Source organism: Cyprinodon variegatus, unplaced genomic scaffold, assembly GCF_000732505.1.
Source record: "Cyprinodon variegatus isolate N-32 unplaced genomic scaffold, C_variegatus-1.0 Scaffold726, whole genome shotgun sequence".
Taxonomy (NCBI): domain Eukaryota; kingdom Metazoa; phylum Chordata; class Actinopteri; order Cyprinodontiformes; family Cyprinodontidae; genus Cyprinodon; species Cyprinodon variegatus.
In genome coordinates, this window is record NW_015151179.1 from 16,943 (window position 1) to 34,646 (window position 17,704).

The following is a 17,704-nucleotide window of genomic DNA, read 5'->3' on the forward strand; positions in this document are numbered from 1 at the left end:
GTTTCAGAGACGGAGACTTTGAGCTGGATCAGGATTCTATCACTTATCACAGAAAAACCTTGAGCAAAGCACAAGGTAAGCAGTTTTTCCTAAAAGAACAACAGAGAACTAAAAATGCACAAAGGGCTTGAAGTTACCACATTGGTTAACACTCAGACATCGGTGGGCCGGCAGCACACTCATCTTATACTCCTCTCAGATGACACCAAATGGTCTCAGGTGTGCTTCCACCTGCTGGAGGACCCAACCACTATTCTCCATGATATCATCTGATGAATGAACAAAAGAACAGCAGCAACAGACACCAACAGTTTTTTTTTTATTTTTTATAACCATTACCAACTGTTATAAATCTGACCTTTATGTCTAGATTTATACTTTAATTCAAAGCTGTGTTCTGTTTTTGCTCAATAGTCATAGGTTGACTTGGCCAATTGCTCTAAACACAAAGTCCCTTGGGTAGTGTTTACAAATACACTTATTTTAAAGTTTTTGTGTGACTGTGAGAGCATTTTTCTTGCTAATTTATGTTTTTCTATTTTTAATTATTTTTAGGGGTCAGCAGTGGCTGTAGGTTTACAGGATGATGGGGGGCGCCATTACAATGATGGCCAGTGGCACAGCCTAAGAGCAACCAGAAGAGGTGCCATGGGAACAGTTGTCATAAACCATCAATATAGCGGTAACTTTTCTAAACTCTTACTGACCGCTCTGTGTGTTTGCTTCTTGTGTTAGTGGGTTAAATTTCGTGGGCATATTGTGCTTTAATTTGCCCAATAGTGTGTGGATAAAGGTTTGATTGTAAATGTTGTGAGTTATTTTGTGCATTTCATTATCAAAATCTGATTTACTTTGGGTATTTAAGTATGTTTTGTTACTTTTTTTTTCAAGCTGCTTTTTCAATTCAATTCAAATAAGTTTGTTTATATAGTACCAATTCACAACATGTCATCTCAAGGCACTTTACAGATACAATTCAACCAGATCATACAGTCAGATTGGTTGAAATTTTTCTATCTAAGGAAAACCAGCTGATTGCATCGACTCATTGACTCTAAAGCAATCCCTCACACCAAGCATGCTTGTAGCTACAGGGGAAAGGAAAACACCCTTTTAACAGGAATAAAGCCTCCAGCAGAACCAGGCTCAATGTGAGGGGCCATCTGCCGAGGCCAACTGGGGTTCAAAGAGACAGAAGCAGAGATACAAAAGACAACTGTCAACCAACTCCGCAGGCGGTGCCATCCAGGAAACACACAGCCAGGCAGACAAGCTCCAAGCCTACTCCCATGTTCAGAGGATTAAATAGAGCACATCCAGCTTGTCACAGTCAGAGAAACAGGACTACATTGAAAAACAGGCCGAGCTCCAACATCAATAAACAAAGATTTAAATGGTAGCTGCACAGCTGATATTTCTCTCCGGGATGGTGTCACAACCAAACGGAAACAGACAAGGTAAAGCTACTATGAGAAAAAGCAGAGAGGGCGTAACGTTGGAGATTGAATTAACAGATTCTCAGAGTTGGAGAATAGGGATAGAATAAAGCAGAATGATGAAAAATGAGTCCCTATGTCCTCCAGAAGTCTAAGCCTATAGCAGCTTAACTAGAGATAGCTCAGGATAACCTGAGCCACTCTAACTATAAGCTTTACCAAAAGGAAAGTTTTAAGCCTACCCTTTAAAGTAGACAGTAGAGTGTCTGCCTCACGGACTATAACTGGTTGTTGGTTCTAGAGGAGAGGATCCTGATAACTAAAAGATCTGCCTCCCATTTTACTTTTAGAAATTTTTGGAACCACTGGTAAACCTGCAGATTGAGAGTGCACCCAGGGTTGTCAGGGTTTTGGAGGACTAATACATTTGGCCAGATTTCTAGAAATAAGAGCTGCACCGTCCAAAGTGGGATGGATGACATCTCTCCGAATCAGACCTGGCTTTCCCCAAAAGGATTGCCAATTACTGATGTAGCCATAATTGTTTTCAGGACACCACCTATACAACCAGCGGTTGAATGACGACATGCAGCTAAACATGTTATCACTAGTCAGATCAGGGAGGGGACCAGAGAAAATTTTATTGGGGTATTGTGCGTACAATAGAGGAAATAGATTAATAGATTAATATTAATCTTTCACACAAGAGGAGCGTTCACAACTATCATTCCACATAGGGAGTACTGTATGGCTATTTATGAGTTCCTCTAATTAAGCTTTCTTTTTTGTTTTGTTTTTTCAACTTGCCCTTATCTTGCCATCTTTTATGAATATTTAATTGCTCTAATTTTACAAACTTATGTGGTACTCTCCTGCTCTTTTGCTTTGCCACTACCATCCCATTCTACCTGCTCCTAAGGAAGTGCATCAGCTCCCAGTGGTAACAGCATTATTGGTGAAAACATGGGTTTGTTCATTGGAGGCCTGCCCGAAGAATTTGCTCTTCTAAGGGATGATTCAGGTAAATACCCATTCATATTAAAGTGGTATACAGTATATTGATGATCTGACTGTCTGGCAAACTTAAATGTACAACTGGATAAAAAAAAAAATAAATAAATAAAAAAAAAAAACACCAAAAGGGTTACATTTATTTTTGTTGTTGTTGCTTTTTATAATGTTTTGAACTTTTCCGGTATACACCTGTTGCCAAGAATTTTCCATCGATGGATCATGCATTTTAATTCTCTATTAATTTGGAGCTTTCCCTTTTGTATTTAAACTATTCTGGTTTTAAGGCAAATTATTATTAAGTTGTGTATTATTGATGAAAAATCCAAATGATAATTAAAATAACACATTTAATGAGATTTAAAAATGTATGGCCTTTCTAAAATTATGTTTTAACGGTTAACCTTAAATGGAGCCTGAATCAATTAACATCATTTGATTAAGCAATTTAGAAAAATAGGATTTGGTTGACGCCTTGAGTGTCTGTCTTACCAGGGGATACGAAACTGGTGCGAAGGGGCTTCTCTGGCTGTCTAAGGGACGTTAGTTTAAAGATGACTGACAACCCTTTAGAGGAATGGAAATTACTGGATTGGAAAAAAGCCACAAAGAAGTTGGGAGTGTACGAAAGCTGGGAAGGATGTCCTCTTCATACTGTGGAAGGAGTCCATTTTCTTGGGGATGGTAGGATTTTACTTTTGATTTCTTTGATACTTCACTTATTTTATGTGTACAGTTTTTTGGTTTCAATTTTACACTTTGTTGGTAGTTTGCACTGCAAATTGTTCTGTAAACAGGAACGATTTGCTTTGTGGACTGTCAAACTGTTTATAAACCTCTTCCTTCCATATTCAGTATTTTCTTCTTTTGTAACTTCTTTTGTAATAAAAAAATTAATGTGGAAAGTCGGTCTACTTGCAGGTTATTTGGAGTTAGACGCAGGTGTTTTCAGTGGAGGACAAAACTTCGACATTTCCATGGATTTCAGAACTGACCAGCTCAGTGCACTTTTGCTGTTCACATACAGCTCACAAACTGATGATTATATGCTTGTAAGATATTGGACTTATTTAAAGCAAGTATTTAAAGAACATATATAATTTAATTATGTTTAATTGTTATATCGTACAAATGTTTTTGTTTTTTTCTAGGTTGAACTGGAAGCTGGTCTCTTGTCTTTTATTCTTGCTGCTGGAGGCCATGTGACTGAACTTCGTATGTGGGTGGGACTTAGCTACTGTGATGGAGACTGGAAGCATTTGTCATTGGCAAAACGGGGTTCTCTCATCTCTGCTGCATTGGATGAGGTGGCCGAGGAAATAAGGGGAGTGGGGGGGGCAGCAAGACTGAGAGCTGAATCCCCGATGTACCTCGGCGGCGTACCAATTGAACTCTCGCACCAGGCTCTGAATGTTCATAGTCACAAACATGGTGAGATGAATTCTAATTTCAGGGGTTCAACATTGATGTTTTTTTGGAAGGGCTGTGTCTGTTTTATTATTACTTCTTAGTAGCTGTAAAAAGAATTTCTACAATTTCCAAATAATTCAAAACACAAAAAGTTTCCATTTGTCAAGGAGCTTTCATTAAAGTTGTAGAACTAAGTCTATATCTTACAGATTATGTTGTTATAAACTGCCCCTCCTTAACCTGCAGTAATAGAAATTAAGGAGTTATTGAGTTATTGCAAGTTTTCTAAACCTAAGGTAAACCTATTACCAAGAATACCAATAACATCCAGTACATGCACAGTTAAAATTGTTAGTGTTTTGAAGGATGAGTGATAAATAGAATGGAGTGAAGAAAAAAGTTTGTCAGATCAACAAAAATGTGTTGTGGAATATTTTAGTACTCCTGACTTATCATTTACCCTTTTTTTTTTTTTTTTTTTTTTTTAAGGGCTTGGAGGCTGCATACGGGGGCTAACTGTTCGCAGTGATGAAAGAAATCCTTCTGCCAGACAAAGTATTAATCTCTCAGTTGCCTATCGCCGCTCTGTTAGAGTCAACTTAGATGGCTGCCCTACCAGTGAAAGCCGGTTTAACTGCAGAGGAAATGATTCAGTGCTTGTGTACACTGGAGGACAGACAAAAGCCACAGATCATAGTTTGCAGCCTTTTACAGGTAACAATGTACAGCTTACATTCAGCTGTGTTGAACTATCAGTGGGAAGTTATACAAATTTCTAGTAATTTAGACAAAAATAAAGCTTGCACTTTTTGCAGTTTTAAAACCTTTATTTCGTTTTTTTTATCTCATGAAAACTCACAATTCAGCTTCTCAAAAATATTATTACATTAAATCCACACAAATTACTTACTTTTAAAATGTTAGATCATTGGAAAGTATTTCCTAGACTTCACGTAATAAACACGACATACATCAATATAGAAATACAAAATGCACTTATGGGGCAGAAATTCTTAAATTAGTTAACTGTTTAAATATACTAAGTATTTGTGTTTTACTAAAATCAATCCATTAAGATTTATCCAAAATTTATCCATTAAGATATAAAAACAAATCCCATCAACCTTCTGTATTTATTTATATTCCAGCTGTTTTCCTAATTAATTTGAAGGACAGCAAATGTAAAAAATAAAATAAAAATAATAAATTTAATTTTCCTTTCGGTGGTGCTGTAGGGATAATCTATGTCCATGTTTTTATTTTGTAAAAGTACCTTACATGACTATTTACATACACAAGGTAAACACTAGTTCTAAATGAATGTGGCGAAGATGATGAGTTAATATTTGTTAGGCTAGCAGTTCTGGGTGCATAAAAATTAGATCTATGCTTATCTCTATAGGAGATAAGCATAGATCCTATAAGGAGGGTTTTAAAACTGACTGACCTGAAATCATGTCTAAAAAGATTTGAGCATTTGATACATTTATGAAAATTACTCCAAGATACTATTTTTAAGGCTACTGTAATCTGAAGCCTATTGGTTTTTAAAAATGTATCTGGTGTACTTGTTGAATGCATTGACTCTAATTTAGAATAACATCTGCTTCCTCTCTCATATGTGCCCCCAAATCCTCTGTGGATTCACACTTAAAGAGTACTTGTACAGGTTTGTCGCCTTGGCTCCAGGAGGTTTGGCAGCATCACCGTGGCAGAGAGGTCGAAGCCGTGGCCAAGGTATGACATGTCTTTAGCAGTGTGGGATATTCTTTTTTGCACTATTAGATATTATGATATACAATGCTTATGATTATTCAGCTCACTCTTGTCATTTTTAACCACAATCCATTCTGTATAAAGTATTTGTACAAAGTGTTCCTTTTCATTTTCCCAAGATTTTTAATTATGGTAGATGTTGAAATTTGCATTTTTTTTTTCCCCCTCTAACCCCCAAGTAATTTTTCAGGCGAAATCAGCATTATCTGTACTCTATTTTAGCCTTATTGAAGGCCATTGATATTACTGGAGTCTAACGGTATAAGAGATTGATAAGGCCTCCATAAAGGGCATCACAGTAAAAGGCTGTTAACCCAGAATGGCCTATATGGTCCCTTGTGTGATATAAAGCCGCTCATTAGTAGTGAACGATACACTAGTAGGTCTCAGAACGCCATCCTATGACCAGAGTGAGAGAGACAAATTGAAAAGAGGCAGAAAGTGCTAAAAAGGGAAGAAATAAAGGACAACAGGGGTTTGGTGAGGTAACAACTCAGAAAATGTAAGAGGAAGAGAGGAATTATATAATATAGGAAAGGGACAGGAGGGGTTTGAGAAGGGACAATGAAAATGCGTAAAGCGATCGAGCTCTACAGTACAGCAAGAAAAAAGGATAAATACAAAGTAAAAAGCACAGTAATGGATGATACAAAAAACAGTACTTTAGGAGATTTTGAGAACTATTGAATGAAATGATACCACGAAAAAAAAAGCAAAGGTAAAAACTGTTTTAAAAAACAAGGTTAAAGAATGACTGAAGACTTAACTAATGAATGATCAGAAGCGAGTAGAAAAGAAACACTTGGATGGATTCCTCTGAGTGGCAAATGTTTGGAAAAAAGGTAACAGGGCGAAGTGGAAGGCTGAATTCTGTGAAATATAGCCATGAAAGAATGACTGGCTGTATTAAATCAGTGCTGAAAAGTTACTGCTCTCATAAATACTTTTTATGCAAATGGTTTGGTATGATTTACTGAACCTATTAAAGACTGAGAGATGGGGAAGGTTTTTTCTTTAATCTCAGGTGCTCTCTACCTGTTGTTTCTGTTGTTTGTATACTTTTCCCTTTAGGTTTGACTTGATCTTTGCTCCTTGCTAAGGAGGTCATGACCCCCACTTGGCATATATGAAAATGTCACATAAATATTTTACATTTTTAAAGGAATATTTCATATGAAATAATTTACGGATGATATTCCGTTTTACTGAGATGCATCTTTATATCATGTAATGTGTGTAAGCCTTTTAAAAAAAATCATTCACATTAAATTGCTTCTTACAGCCTTCTCTAATTTGATTATTTTTTTCTCCCCTGACCTTTTTTTTTAGTACCTACATCTGTACCACCTCCATCCACAGTGCAGAGTATCAGTGGCTTCAGTGCCAAGGTGAGCTGGATTCCACCTACAGGTGACATCCGAGGGCTTATTGACAGATATGAGCTTAAAGCCTACAATAAGGACCACCCAGAGGTACCACCTATCACAGCCACTTACCTGGCTAATGGCAATTTCACAGGTAAGGGACACATATTTTCAACCTCTAAATTATTTAATGTGGGACATGTAGTGAATTTCATGCCTCAGCCTGACAGTAGAGCAATTTTTTTTTATTTCTTTTGCACAAAGCTAAACATTAAGTCCATTTGTATACACATATATAAGTTGTAAACCTTCTATAAATAAAAAATACTTATCGAATATAACTCTTGACTTTATATTGTATTGCTGGTCAGCTCTTTAATTTAACTAATTTTATTTTGTCAGACAGAATAAGAAGAGTTTACTTTGAATTACTGTAGGGCCAGGCAAAAGGTATGGTCCCTTGAGGGAGAGAGGAGAATAGGGATTAAAAAAATATGGGAGAAAAAAGTGTTGACACTGTACTGTACTATGATAGCATATAAACAAAGACATCTACAAAGACATACAGGCAACAGTCAAAGAAAACACAATTAGCAATTTAAACCTTTCCTCTGTCATTATAAGAGGCTTAAATACTTTTGTTAGATGTATTTTTAAAGTCCTGAACAGAATCCAATCAAAAGAGATGTACAGTAAAAAATGACAAAGCACGCATAGTTTCATTTATTAAGTTTTAACGTGATTACAATTCTGTTTGCCCTGCTGTAGAAGATTTGTTTGATTTCTCACCCATCTATAAGGACCTTGGCTTAAACCAAAAACATTTTAACATCTTATTTTACTCTCTAGTCATTCATGATTACACACATACATCCACAGTGTTCCAGCTAAACCCGTTGATGTCTCATTGGCGGGTGTCCAGCTTTAGAAGACTGTCTCCATTTGGAACAAGACACTCAGAACTACCCCAATGATCTCATTCCCTGGCATCACTCCTTTCTGTCTCTGTCTTTCTGTTGCTCACTTTCCCATCTTTCCCCACTTCATCTTTTATGATAAAGATGATGTCTGCGTCCACTTCTGCTATTCGTCCCCACTGCTATGTCTCTAGGCAAATATGATGATGAGCTTGCTGCCTCTGTCTTCTCCAGCGTCTCTGTCGTTGGTCCTTATGCCCTCCCCCTCTCTTTTCCAGACATTTACTCCACTGTGATAAGGCTTCTTCTTAATTTATGATAGCCTCGACACCTGACTGCAGAATTACACCGATGGCTAAAAAAACACAGAAAGCAAATGAGGGTGTAATAGCGGCAGAGTGGGGCCCTGGCCCCCTAATTGAATTAAAGACATGGATAAGACTGAGAGAGAGAGAGAAAAATGAGCGCAGGGTGATTGAGAATGGAAGGTATAAAGGGGAGTGGGGAGGAGTGGAAGAAAAACAGGGTATGTAAAAAAGTGACTTTGGAAACGCATAAAGTAGTGAAGCAAGCCAATACGGCTAAATCAAAAACATCAGAGAGAGACGAGTAAGGCGTAACAACGTTAACAAAACGGGTCTGTTTGCCAAGCACTGCAAATTTGCTCAGCAACAGTAGCACACATGAAAAATAAAGTATTTGTAACTCACTTTTGATCAATTTGCATACAAATTATTCATGCTAAGCTAAGTGTGGAATGAAATTAGTCAGTTAATGCGTTTTTAGGGAATAAGGGTCTTAAGGCATTCAGTTTTTTAAAGGAAAAGTAATATAGTTTAACCCCTGTGGGGCACCTTTGGTTTATTTAAAGTTTAACTATTAAAATATTAATAAAATGTGGAAATGTAACACAGAGTCCATTGGTTCAGCTAGCAAAAGTAACAGCTATAAAGGGTGTAAAATATTAGGGGTGTCTTATAAAGACTTGCAGTATATGGAGAACATGGATTCTGGCAAAACATTGGGCAGCTCTGGTGGGGGTGGGGTCAGTGCTACACTTGGGCCGCCGTTGACCTCGATTGAGGACATTGGAACAGTGGGAGTAATATTTTGAGAATTACTCAAACCTGCTCTCAGGTCTTTCATGGTGGACGCAGAGGCTGGTTGTTCAGAGTCTGACTTATTCATCGGCAGGTTTAAAGTCATCATGGTGGTCAAATAGCATTACAATGGGAAGAATCAGGGCTGGAAGAGATCTGAGTAGCTCTGGTCTCTGAATGTTTTGGCTGTCATGGATGGTTATCGTCTTCAATATTTTTTGGTGATCAAGGACAATACCATTTGACCGCTATAGGGGTGGTGGGCAGATGTAGTGTTCCAAGTACTGTGGGAACACGCTCCTCAGCCTCCCTGGGAAGGCCTATGCCATGGTGCTGGAGAGGAGAGACTAACTGATTGTTGGCTCAACTTCAAACGAGGTTCGGACCTTAGTGCGAAGTGGCAGGGGTTGAAAGCAGCTCCTTCAACTCAGAGTTCTTGGTTTTCAATTGGAAAAGGGTAGTTTCTAGGTCAGATGAGAGTTCCTAACTCAAGTGGAGGATTTTAACAACCTCAGGGTGTGTTTTATGGAATAGGGGTGAATGGAACAGGTGAGCTTACAAATGGGGCAATGAAGCTGCACCAGCCTGTTGTACTAAAGAAAGAGATGAAACAAAAGGTGAATCCTTTCATGTACAGTAGTGGTTAGTCTATGTTCATAGATTCAGCAATGGTAAAAGAAAAAAAAATCTGGATCATGATCATAAGTGCAACATCCTGGATACAAGCTGCCAAAATGATCTTCCTCTGCACAATTGCCTGCTGTCCTTTAGAAATAGAGTAAGGGGCCTGGCCATCTGGGAGGGCATTGGAGAATAGTTTTTCATCTACATCAGGGGTCGGCACCCCGCGGCTCAATAGCTGCATGCTGCTCTTTAATGCCCCCCTACGGCTCCCTGGAGCTTTTTCAAACATGAACAATTTATTTTTGTTTGTTTTGATATGGTTTACAGGAGGTCAAAAAAAAGTTCATTGTGTTTTCCAATGCTGTAAAAATGTGTAAAATAAATACATTTTCAGGAAGGAAACACAGGTTTCAGCGCGGCAAGGTGCCAGGCAGGTGGCTGTTCTAAACAAACTGGCAGGTGTTACTTGGGCCATGGATCCCAAAGGGAAAAAATGGAAGATAGCTGAGGAGAACAGAGGATTCAAAGAAGAATGGACCAAATAATTTTTTTTTAATTACCAATGTGGAAGGATTGCCTCCATGTTTGCTTTGTAACAGGAAGTTGTCAAATAATAAAATTTGGAAAGGCATTTCCAGGAAAGGCAAGCTAAATTTGCAGCGGATCACAAAGTTGGATGTGACTTAAAAATGTGATTGCACTACTTCTGGATAAATTATGGATAAAACCATTTACAGATAAAACGGGTAGCGCTCTTATGCAGGTACGGTAATTTTCTTTCATTTCTTTTTCCCAAATTCTCAAGATAAAAATAACACCAAAAATATGATTTCTTTGTGTTTCTATCATTTCTACAATGTAACAAAACCTAATACATTAATATTGTAATGGAATTTAAACAAATCACCAAATATCGTACAGCAGAGTAGTCACACGATGTGACATTTGCTCTAGGATAAACATTTTATCATGAATGCTCATTATATATTTAAGCCCACATAGTCCTTTTTTATAGTGGGCTAATACGCTTAGAGCCCTTGTTTCCATATGAGGCTTATATAAGACATTTTCCTGCTCCAGACAGATTTGATTTTAGTTTTTTTGGTCCAATGTAGTTCCTTGAAAATTTTGGGTTGCCAATCCCGATCTAGGTATTCCAGAAACATCCCACAAAAAAGAAGGGGAAGGCCTAGAACACACTGAAGGATCTATGTCCCTTAGCTGGAACACAGTGTTGGAGAGAGGGAAGACTAGGTGTCTCTGCTGAGACTGGTTCTCCGAAACGTGGTCCCTAATAAAGTAGACGACTGGAGTAAAACACAGTGAAATAACAGAATAAGAACAATGAAAAAGGTCAAGACGTTAGCATATCAAATCATCAGAAGGATGCAGATGGTGCAAAGTCTTCATTCAAATCAGGAGATCATTTGTTATGTTCCCCCACAATATGATGTTAGATGTTTACATACTATGTTGTGGGGAGAAGCCAGATTGTGGAACCTTCACAAGCATTGACCAAATTCATTAGGAAGGGTCAAGTTGACAAGTAGAGGGTCATGGTAAATGGCCTGTACTTATATAGCACTTTTTCAAGTCAGGAGACTTGACCAAAGCACTACATTCAGTCATTCACCCATTCACACACTCACACACTGATGGTGGCAAGCGGCATTGTAGCCACGGCTGCTCTGGGGCTCACTGACTGAAGTGAGGCTGCTATACACTGGTGCCACCGGGCCCTCTGACCACCATCAGTAGACAATGGAGGTGAAGTGTCTTGCCCACAACGACACTGAAAGCCGGAGCCAGGGCTTGAACCGTCAATCCTTCGATTTCAGGGCAAATCCTACACTCGACGGCACTGTTTTATTAACAAAATAACCAAGGGGAACCAAAACAAAACAAAGAAACAACAGGCTTTATCAGATTATATAATATACAACCAAAATATTTGCTGAAGAAATAGGAGGACCTTTCTCCAGTCTTTCTGGTGCAGCCCACCTCCGTCTGTTCTGTTCTATTCCGCATCACATCTGTGTTTGAAAAAAAGATATTGAGACTGTGTTTTGGAAAGTGAAGAAAATAGAGACATGCTTATTGATGAATTGAACATTCAAGTTCCATGAAGAGGGACCATGACACAGTATGTGAACCTACTACCTTTTTTTCACATTCAAAATGCTGAGAACTGCTCCACTGTTATCCCATTAGTTTCAGATATTTGTAAATATGTGGTATTTTCTCTTTGTATTTAGAGCTTAGTTAAAGAAATTGTGTATTCATGTTAAAATAGTTTACAGATTGTATTTCATATCTGTAATGTAGTCTTTCCTACTTCCCTGTTCTCTTCAGGTGTGATGACTGGTCTCACTCCATCAACTCAGTACATTGTTACTGTAAGTGCATGTAGTCCTACTGGCTGCTCTGAGAGTCCTGTTGGTAACAGTGGTGATGATAATGATGTAAGATCAAGCTTCAAAACCCCAGAAGAAGGTAAAAAAAAAAAACATTTCTTTATTTCTGTGAATATAAATAATTTATATTCAGTACTGATGTATGGCTGTTCTTATTTCTTAATGTCTAGGCAGTTCTTATCACACTGAACGTGTATGTTAAAAGAATGAAGCAATTGGAGAGCAGAAAAGAGCTTGACAAAAGATGGCAGATAGTAGATTAAAAAGACCATAAAGAAATATAAACTTGACTAAGGAAGAGAAGGATTTTTCTTCATTTTTCTCAGTCCAAGCATTAATCTGTGTTGGACTAACCAGCCTTGTTGGGGAGATAATGTGACGGCAGGGGTCAGTACAGAGACAGCAAAAATCAATGTGACGCTAAAGGGAAGAAACAGATTACTGTATTGATTCCTACAGAGCTCAGAGTTAAAACACTGAAACATGTCAGGGAGACTCCATGAATAAAAGTGTATTCAGAATTCTTTTTTCATCAGTGTATTCTATTCCTGCCCAATTTTATTCCCCAGTGAAGACATCTTACACAGAAATCTTTGCAGCTTTTTAAATATTTCTTGAATAGAATATCGGGGATGAAATGTAGACCAGTGTATATGCAAAACAGGTATATACCTATATATGTATATACCGTATGTATATATTTTAGGTATATATATATACCTACAAACGTAGAAAGGCAATCGTCCTTCAATTTGACTTACAGTTAATTTATTTTTGTTGCTGATGCACATATAGATGAATTTAGTATTATGTTTTCATGTTTTTTTTTCATTTCAGTTCCAGACAGTGTCTCGCCTCCACTTGCAGTTTCATCTCCTTCAGCTCTGTTTATCACCTGGGAACCTCCAGCTAGGTAATATCAAAAACATTATGTTTTACTTTCGCTCAGTCACAAATTTGCCACCTTACTTTATTTTAGTGCAGCCATATCAAGAACAATGTTTCAAAAAGGCAGAATGTGCTTGAAATTATTACCTCCTTGTAGAGGCCTTGTTTTTCTCCAGTAACTACCAAGTAGTCATCAATGTTTTGCATTAATATGAAGGAAATGCTAAATAGATTATTAATTCTGACAGAACAGCTATTTTAATAACTTGAATGTGTAAGGTTGGGGTTTAGTGATGGAAGGCTATCACTAACACTTACAACCAGCTTGAGTTCTGTTTTTTTCCCCAGAGGAATGTGCTGCAGTGTAGAGGTTGTTCAAAATAGGTAACAGATACTTGTGTGCGTGTCAGCATACACTTTGGGGTAGAGCTTTTTGGACAAGAAGGGCAGCACACAGCCCAGTTTTTCCTTATGTGCTAAAAAAAATGTCAAGGGCAGATTGAAGTTCAGCAGGTAGTAAAAACAGAAAGACTGGGACTGGGAAGTGTTCTCATCATTTTTTTTTTAGGAGGATTTTTGTGTTTTAAAGATCTTCATCATCTACCTCCTTAACAGAAAATGGTTCAAAGATCTAACCTATAGAACTGATTGGAAACATTAAAAAGAGGAATGGTCAATATAGTATTGGATATATGTATACGCTTTCCTTTGATGCTTCCAAAATGTTTAAATTGTTTTTCTCTATATTTTAGAAATGCATAAAAACACCCAAAGCAGTGAATCTTTAAATGTCTTCTACTATTCCACAGCAGTGTCATCATTTAAGTCCTTTTCTCTTTCAATAGGCCAAATGGAGATATTACGGAGTATTTGCTCTATCACAACGATGAAATGGTCTACAGAGGAAAAAACAGGGACCATAACATCACTGGTAAAGACAAGTGTGGGCTGTTGTGTGCTGTGGCTGAAACTGTAGAGAAATGGGGCTTCACTGAAAAGAGAAGGGGTTAAAAAAAACGAAATGTGGGATTAGCATTTGAAAGACTAAAGAGTCTCAGGCTTTACCAAGGGGGATAGCACATTGAAAAAGAACTTGACATACCCATGAAAATGAAGTGACAGAGAAACTAAACATTAGTGTACATCCATGCACACAGTTTGCCCTGACAGATTTTTTTTAAATAAAGACAGGTGTAAAGCGTTTGTTGCACTAACTATAAAAACATGCAACAGATAACACTTAAAGCATCACATAAAGGTAAACGTAAATATACTTAAACTATTTCAGCATATAACCACACATGTTAGTAAGTAGGTAATAAGCTTTTTCTAACCTAAACAAAAGCAAAGAATGATATTTACAACACAAAACTGAAAAATTTGTTACCTTTGTTCAGGCAAAAAACTGGTTGCTACTGTTTATAGTTTCTGTTTTGAGCTCATATGCCATCAACAGGTGGGTTCATCTTTTATATTTTCCAAGATTTTTTTGATTTTTAAAATAGAATTAACTGTGTTTCATCTTCTAAATACTTGGGTAATGTGTCTGTGAATTACATGTTCCCTTGCTGACAACCGCTATGCTGGCAATGGAAAAGCCTGTTAAGGTTGTCCGAGTGCATGGCTGCACAGGAAGCCATTCACTTAGGGACAATAGAGACCTCTGATTGGGCAGTTGCTGTTGGGCCTCAAGGGTTGATTGACATGTGGCGTCACAGCATTTGGCAAACCACCAAACGGTTTGAAAATGTTTGAAAATTGGAACGCGAATTAAAAAGCTAGAGCCTAACTTCTCCAAAACAGAGTTATTAATACTGTACAGACTCTGTGATTCTCACTTTGATTAGAGTTATTATGGACATTGTAATTACTCTTGTGCAAGAATAGATAGTGTTTAGAGATGAGATTTTAACAGTGAGGTGAAGAGAACAGTGGCCCAGATGATTAGGGGATTTCATACAGGAAGAGGGGCAGTAACCTTAAGACAATAGGGTGAAAAGTGAAAAAAGAGAAAAACTTACTGCCAGAGTTTATCTTATCTGTGGTGTCATGGACTGTGAGCTTTTCTTTCTTTGTAACTATATGTTTGTGTTTTAGGTCTTGGTGTGTACTCAACTAACTTATTGGTACTGAGTGCTTGCACTAAAGTGGGCTGTACCAACAGTTCACGAGTTACAGCTCTGACCTCTCAGCTTCCACCTGGGCCACTACATGCACCAAGTCTCACCTTGCTGGACTCAAGGACTTTATTTGTGGAGTAAGGACACCCACAACACACCCACACCTACTGCATGATGTACATATGGACATAAGTCCAGAGCAGCCAAAAATTACAGGCTTACAAAGCACAATATATAATGGAAAATTTTCATTTATCACAAGAATTTTTGGACTTTTGGTTGACCTTTGCTACCAGAGTGGACCCATTTTCTGCTCTGTTTTGATCTGAGTTCTTCACAGGTTGATTTTTCAAACCCGTTTCCAACGAGACCAATAAAGCATAAAACCTGGACCAATCAAGCATTACCTGGAGTTAACCCCCATATAATACCCCGCTAGACCCAAGTCGAAGTATTTCCATATACCACAGCAGTGCATTCTGTCATACCCTTTCTGAAAGAGCCAAACACTGGGGACAAATTTTGGGGACAAACCAATCAGCAACCACAATCAGCAACGCGCCCGCCGACAGGTGTGACAACAGGGTTGGTTGTCCCAGACTCAGAATTGGGGGCAGGGGCATCCATGGACAATCCCCTTTTTTTTTATTAACTTTTTTTATGTCTAGAAAGACATGCTGTACTGCTTTATTGCTTAGTTACATAAATTGTTTCCTATTTACGCTTTCTTTTAATAATCCACTGCTGTATTGGAGAAGTACTCCCACCTGCCATTAAATGGTTACACTGCTGACGCAGCATCTTTAGTTTATCAAGCTGCTCATGGATGGACAGGAAAATACCAAACATTCATTTTCCACTCAATCCTGTGTCATGCAGCAGCTCCATCAACTTTTCATAGAAATGTATGGTTTCTCTCACCTGAGGAAACTGACCAAATCCGCAGGAACAGCTTAACTTTGGGTCGCTGCTCACCCGCAGAAAGTCCAATGGCGGTCACAGGTTGTAAGCACTCCGATGGCACAAAAAACTCTGTCAAGGATTTGTTGTTAATCTTTGCTAGATTTAAATATAATTAACACCGCAGCAAGAGGTAATATGAGGTTATGATGTTTTGAATTTGACTGATGTGACCAGGCATGTCCACAGATGCATCAGGCAGGGGCTGCTTCTCTGGAGCTGAAATACAGTAACAGACGATCCTGCTGTACAGCATTTTCAACTGCTAAGAAGATTTTGACTATAACATTTTTTGCTCTAATCTAAATACAAGTGGAATTCTATAAATGGGAAGGGCTGTTCGGCTTCTTTTGTTAGCCTGCAATGCCCCATACTAGACACTTAGACGGCTATAGGGCATTGCAAGCACACAAAAGAAGCCAAACGACCCCAAAACGTGCCAAACATGTTTTGTTTTTAACTTTCTTTTTTTGGAATACTAATACATATTTGTCTTGATTGCAGAAAAGATGTATTAAAAATTTACTTTTCTTGGCATGACTTCTTTATATTGTGCCTTGTGAAAGTATTTGGCCCCCTTGAACTTTTAAACCTTTTGCCAGATATCAAGCTTTAAACATGTAAAATGAATCTGCCCCTTTACTTTCAGTGCAGAAAACTATCTCCAAAAGTTAACTGAGGATCTCTGAATGATCCAGTGTTGACCTAAATGTCTGATGATGATAAATAGAATCCACCTATTGGTAATCAAGTCTTTTTATAAATGCACCTGCTCTGTGTTCGTCTCAGAGGTCTGTTCAAAGAGCAGAGAGCATCATGAAGAACAAGAAACACACCAGGCAGGTCCGAGATACTTTTGTGTAGAAGTTTAAAACTGAATTTGGATACAAAAAGTTTTCCAAAGCTTTAAACATCCCAAGGAGAAATTTGCAAGCGAAAATATTGGAAGATAAATCTCCGCCAGTGTTAGGTCTGTTACAGATTCCAACTGGTTTTCTACCAGAATGGTCCTGTATATGACTCCATAAATCTTCCCATCAATTTTAACCATCTTCTCTGACCCTGCTGAAGAAAAGCAGACCCAAACCATGATGCTGCAACCACCATACTTAACAGTGGGAACGGTATGTTCAGGGTGATGCTTTAAAGCCAAACATCACGTTTTGCATTGCTGCCAAAAAGTTTGGTTTTGGTTTAAACTGACCAGAGTACTTTCTTACAAATGTTGGCTGCTTCTTGCAGGTGGCTTGAGGCGACTTTTTATAAATCTTTTTAAGAAATGTCTTTCTTTCTTAAAGGCCATATTTGTGCAGTATATGACTGATTGTTGTCCTATGAACAGAGTCTCCCACTTCAGCTTAAGATCTCTGCAGTTCATCCAGAATGATGATGGGCCTCTTGGCTGCATCGCTGATCAGTCTTCTCCTTGTTTGAGCTGATACTGTAGTTTAGAGCAGGCATCCCCAAACTCGGTCCTTGAGGGCCGCTGTCCTGCAGGTTTTAAGGGTTTCCCTGTTTTAGCACAGCTGATTATCATGAATGCAGTAGAGCAGAAGCCTGTTAATCAGCTTTCAATTAAAATCAGCTGTGCTGGAGCAAGGAAACCTCTAAAACCTGCAGGACAGCGGCCCTCGAGGACCGAGTTTGGGGATGCCTGCTCTAAACTACAGTATCAGCTCAAACA

General features: G+C 38.2%; 1 protein-coding gene across 1 annotated transcript in view; it reads left to right on the plus strand.

Annotated features, from left to right (window-relative positions):
- Window positions 1–2,360: 2,360 nt before the first annotated feature.
- The window catches only part of LOC107097822 (usherin-like), a 173,697-nt gene continuing 158,353 nt past the window's right edge, over window positions 2,361–17,704 (plus strand). The window contains exons 1-11 of the mRNA XM_015395130.1: window positions 2,361–2,457; window positions 2,943–3,131; window positions 3,369–3,499; window positions 3,599–3,878; window positions 4,347–4,571; window positions 5,514–5,594; window positions 6,963–7,151; window positions 11,991–12,131; window positions 12,890–12,965; window positions 13,786–13,871; window positions 15,038–15,197. Coding sequence (XP_015250616.1) covers window positions 2,400–2,457; window positions 2,943–3,131; window positions 3,369–3,499; window positions 3,599–3,878; window positions 4,347–4,571; window positions 5,514–5,594; window positions 6,963–7,151; window positions 11,991–12,131; window positions 12,890–12,965; window positions 13,786–13,871; window positions 15,038–15,197 — 1,616 coding nt within the window. The 5' untranslated portion in view covers window positions 2,361–2,399. The remainder of the gene's footprint in view (window positions 2,458–2,942; window positions 3,132–3,368; window positions 3,500–3,598; window positions 3,879–4,346; window positions 4,572–5,513; window positions 5,595–6,962; window positions 7,152–11,990; window positions 12,132–12,889; window positions 12,966–13,785; window positions 13,872–15,037; window positions 15,198–17,704) is intronic.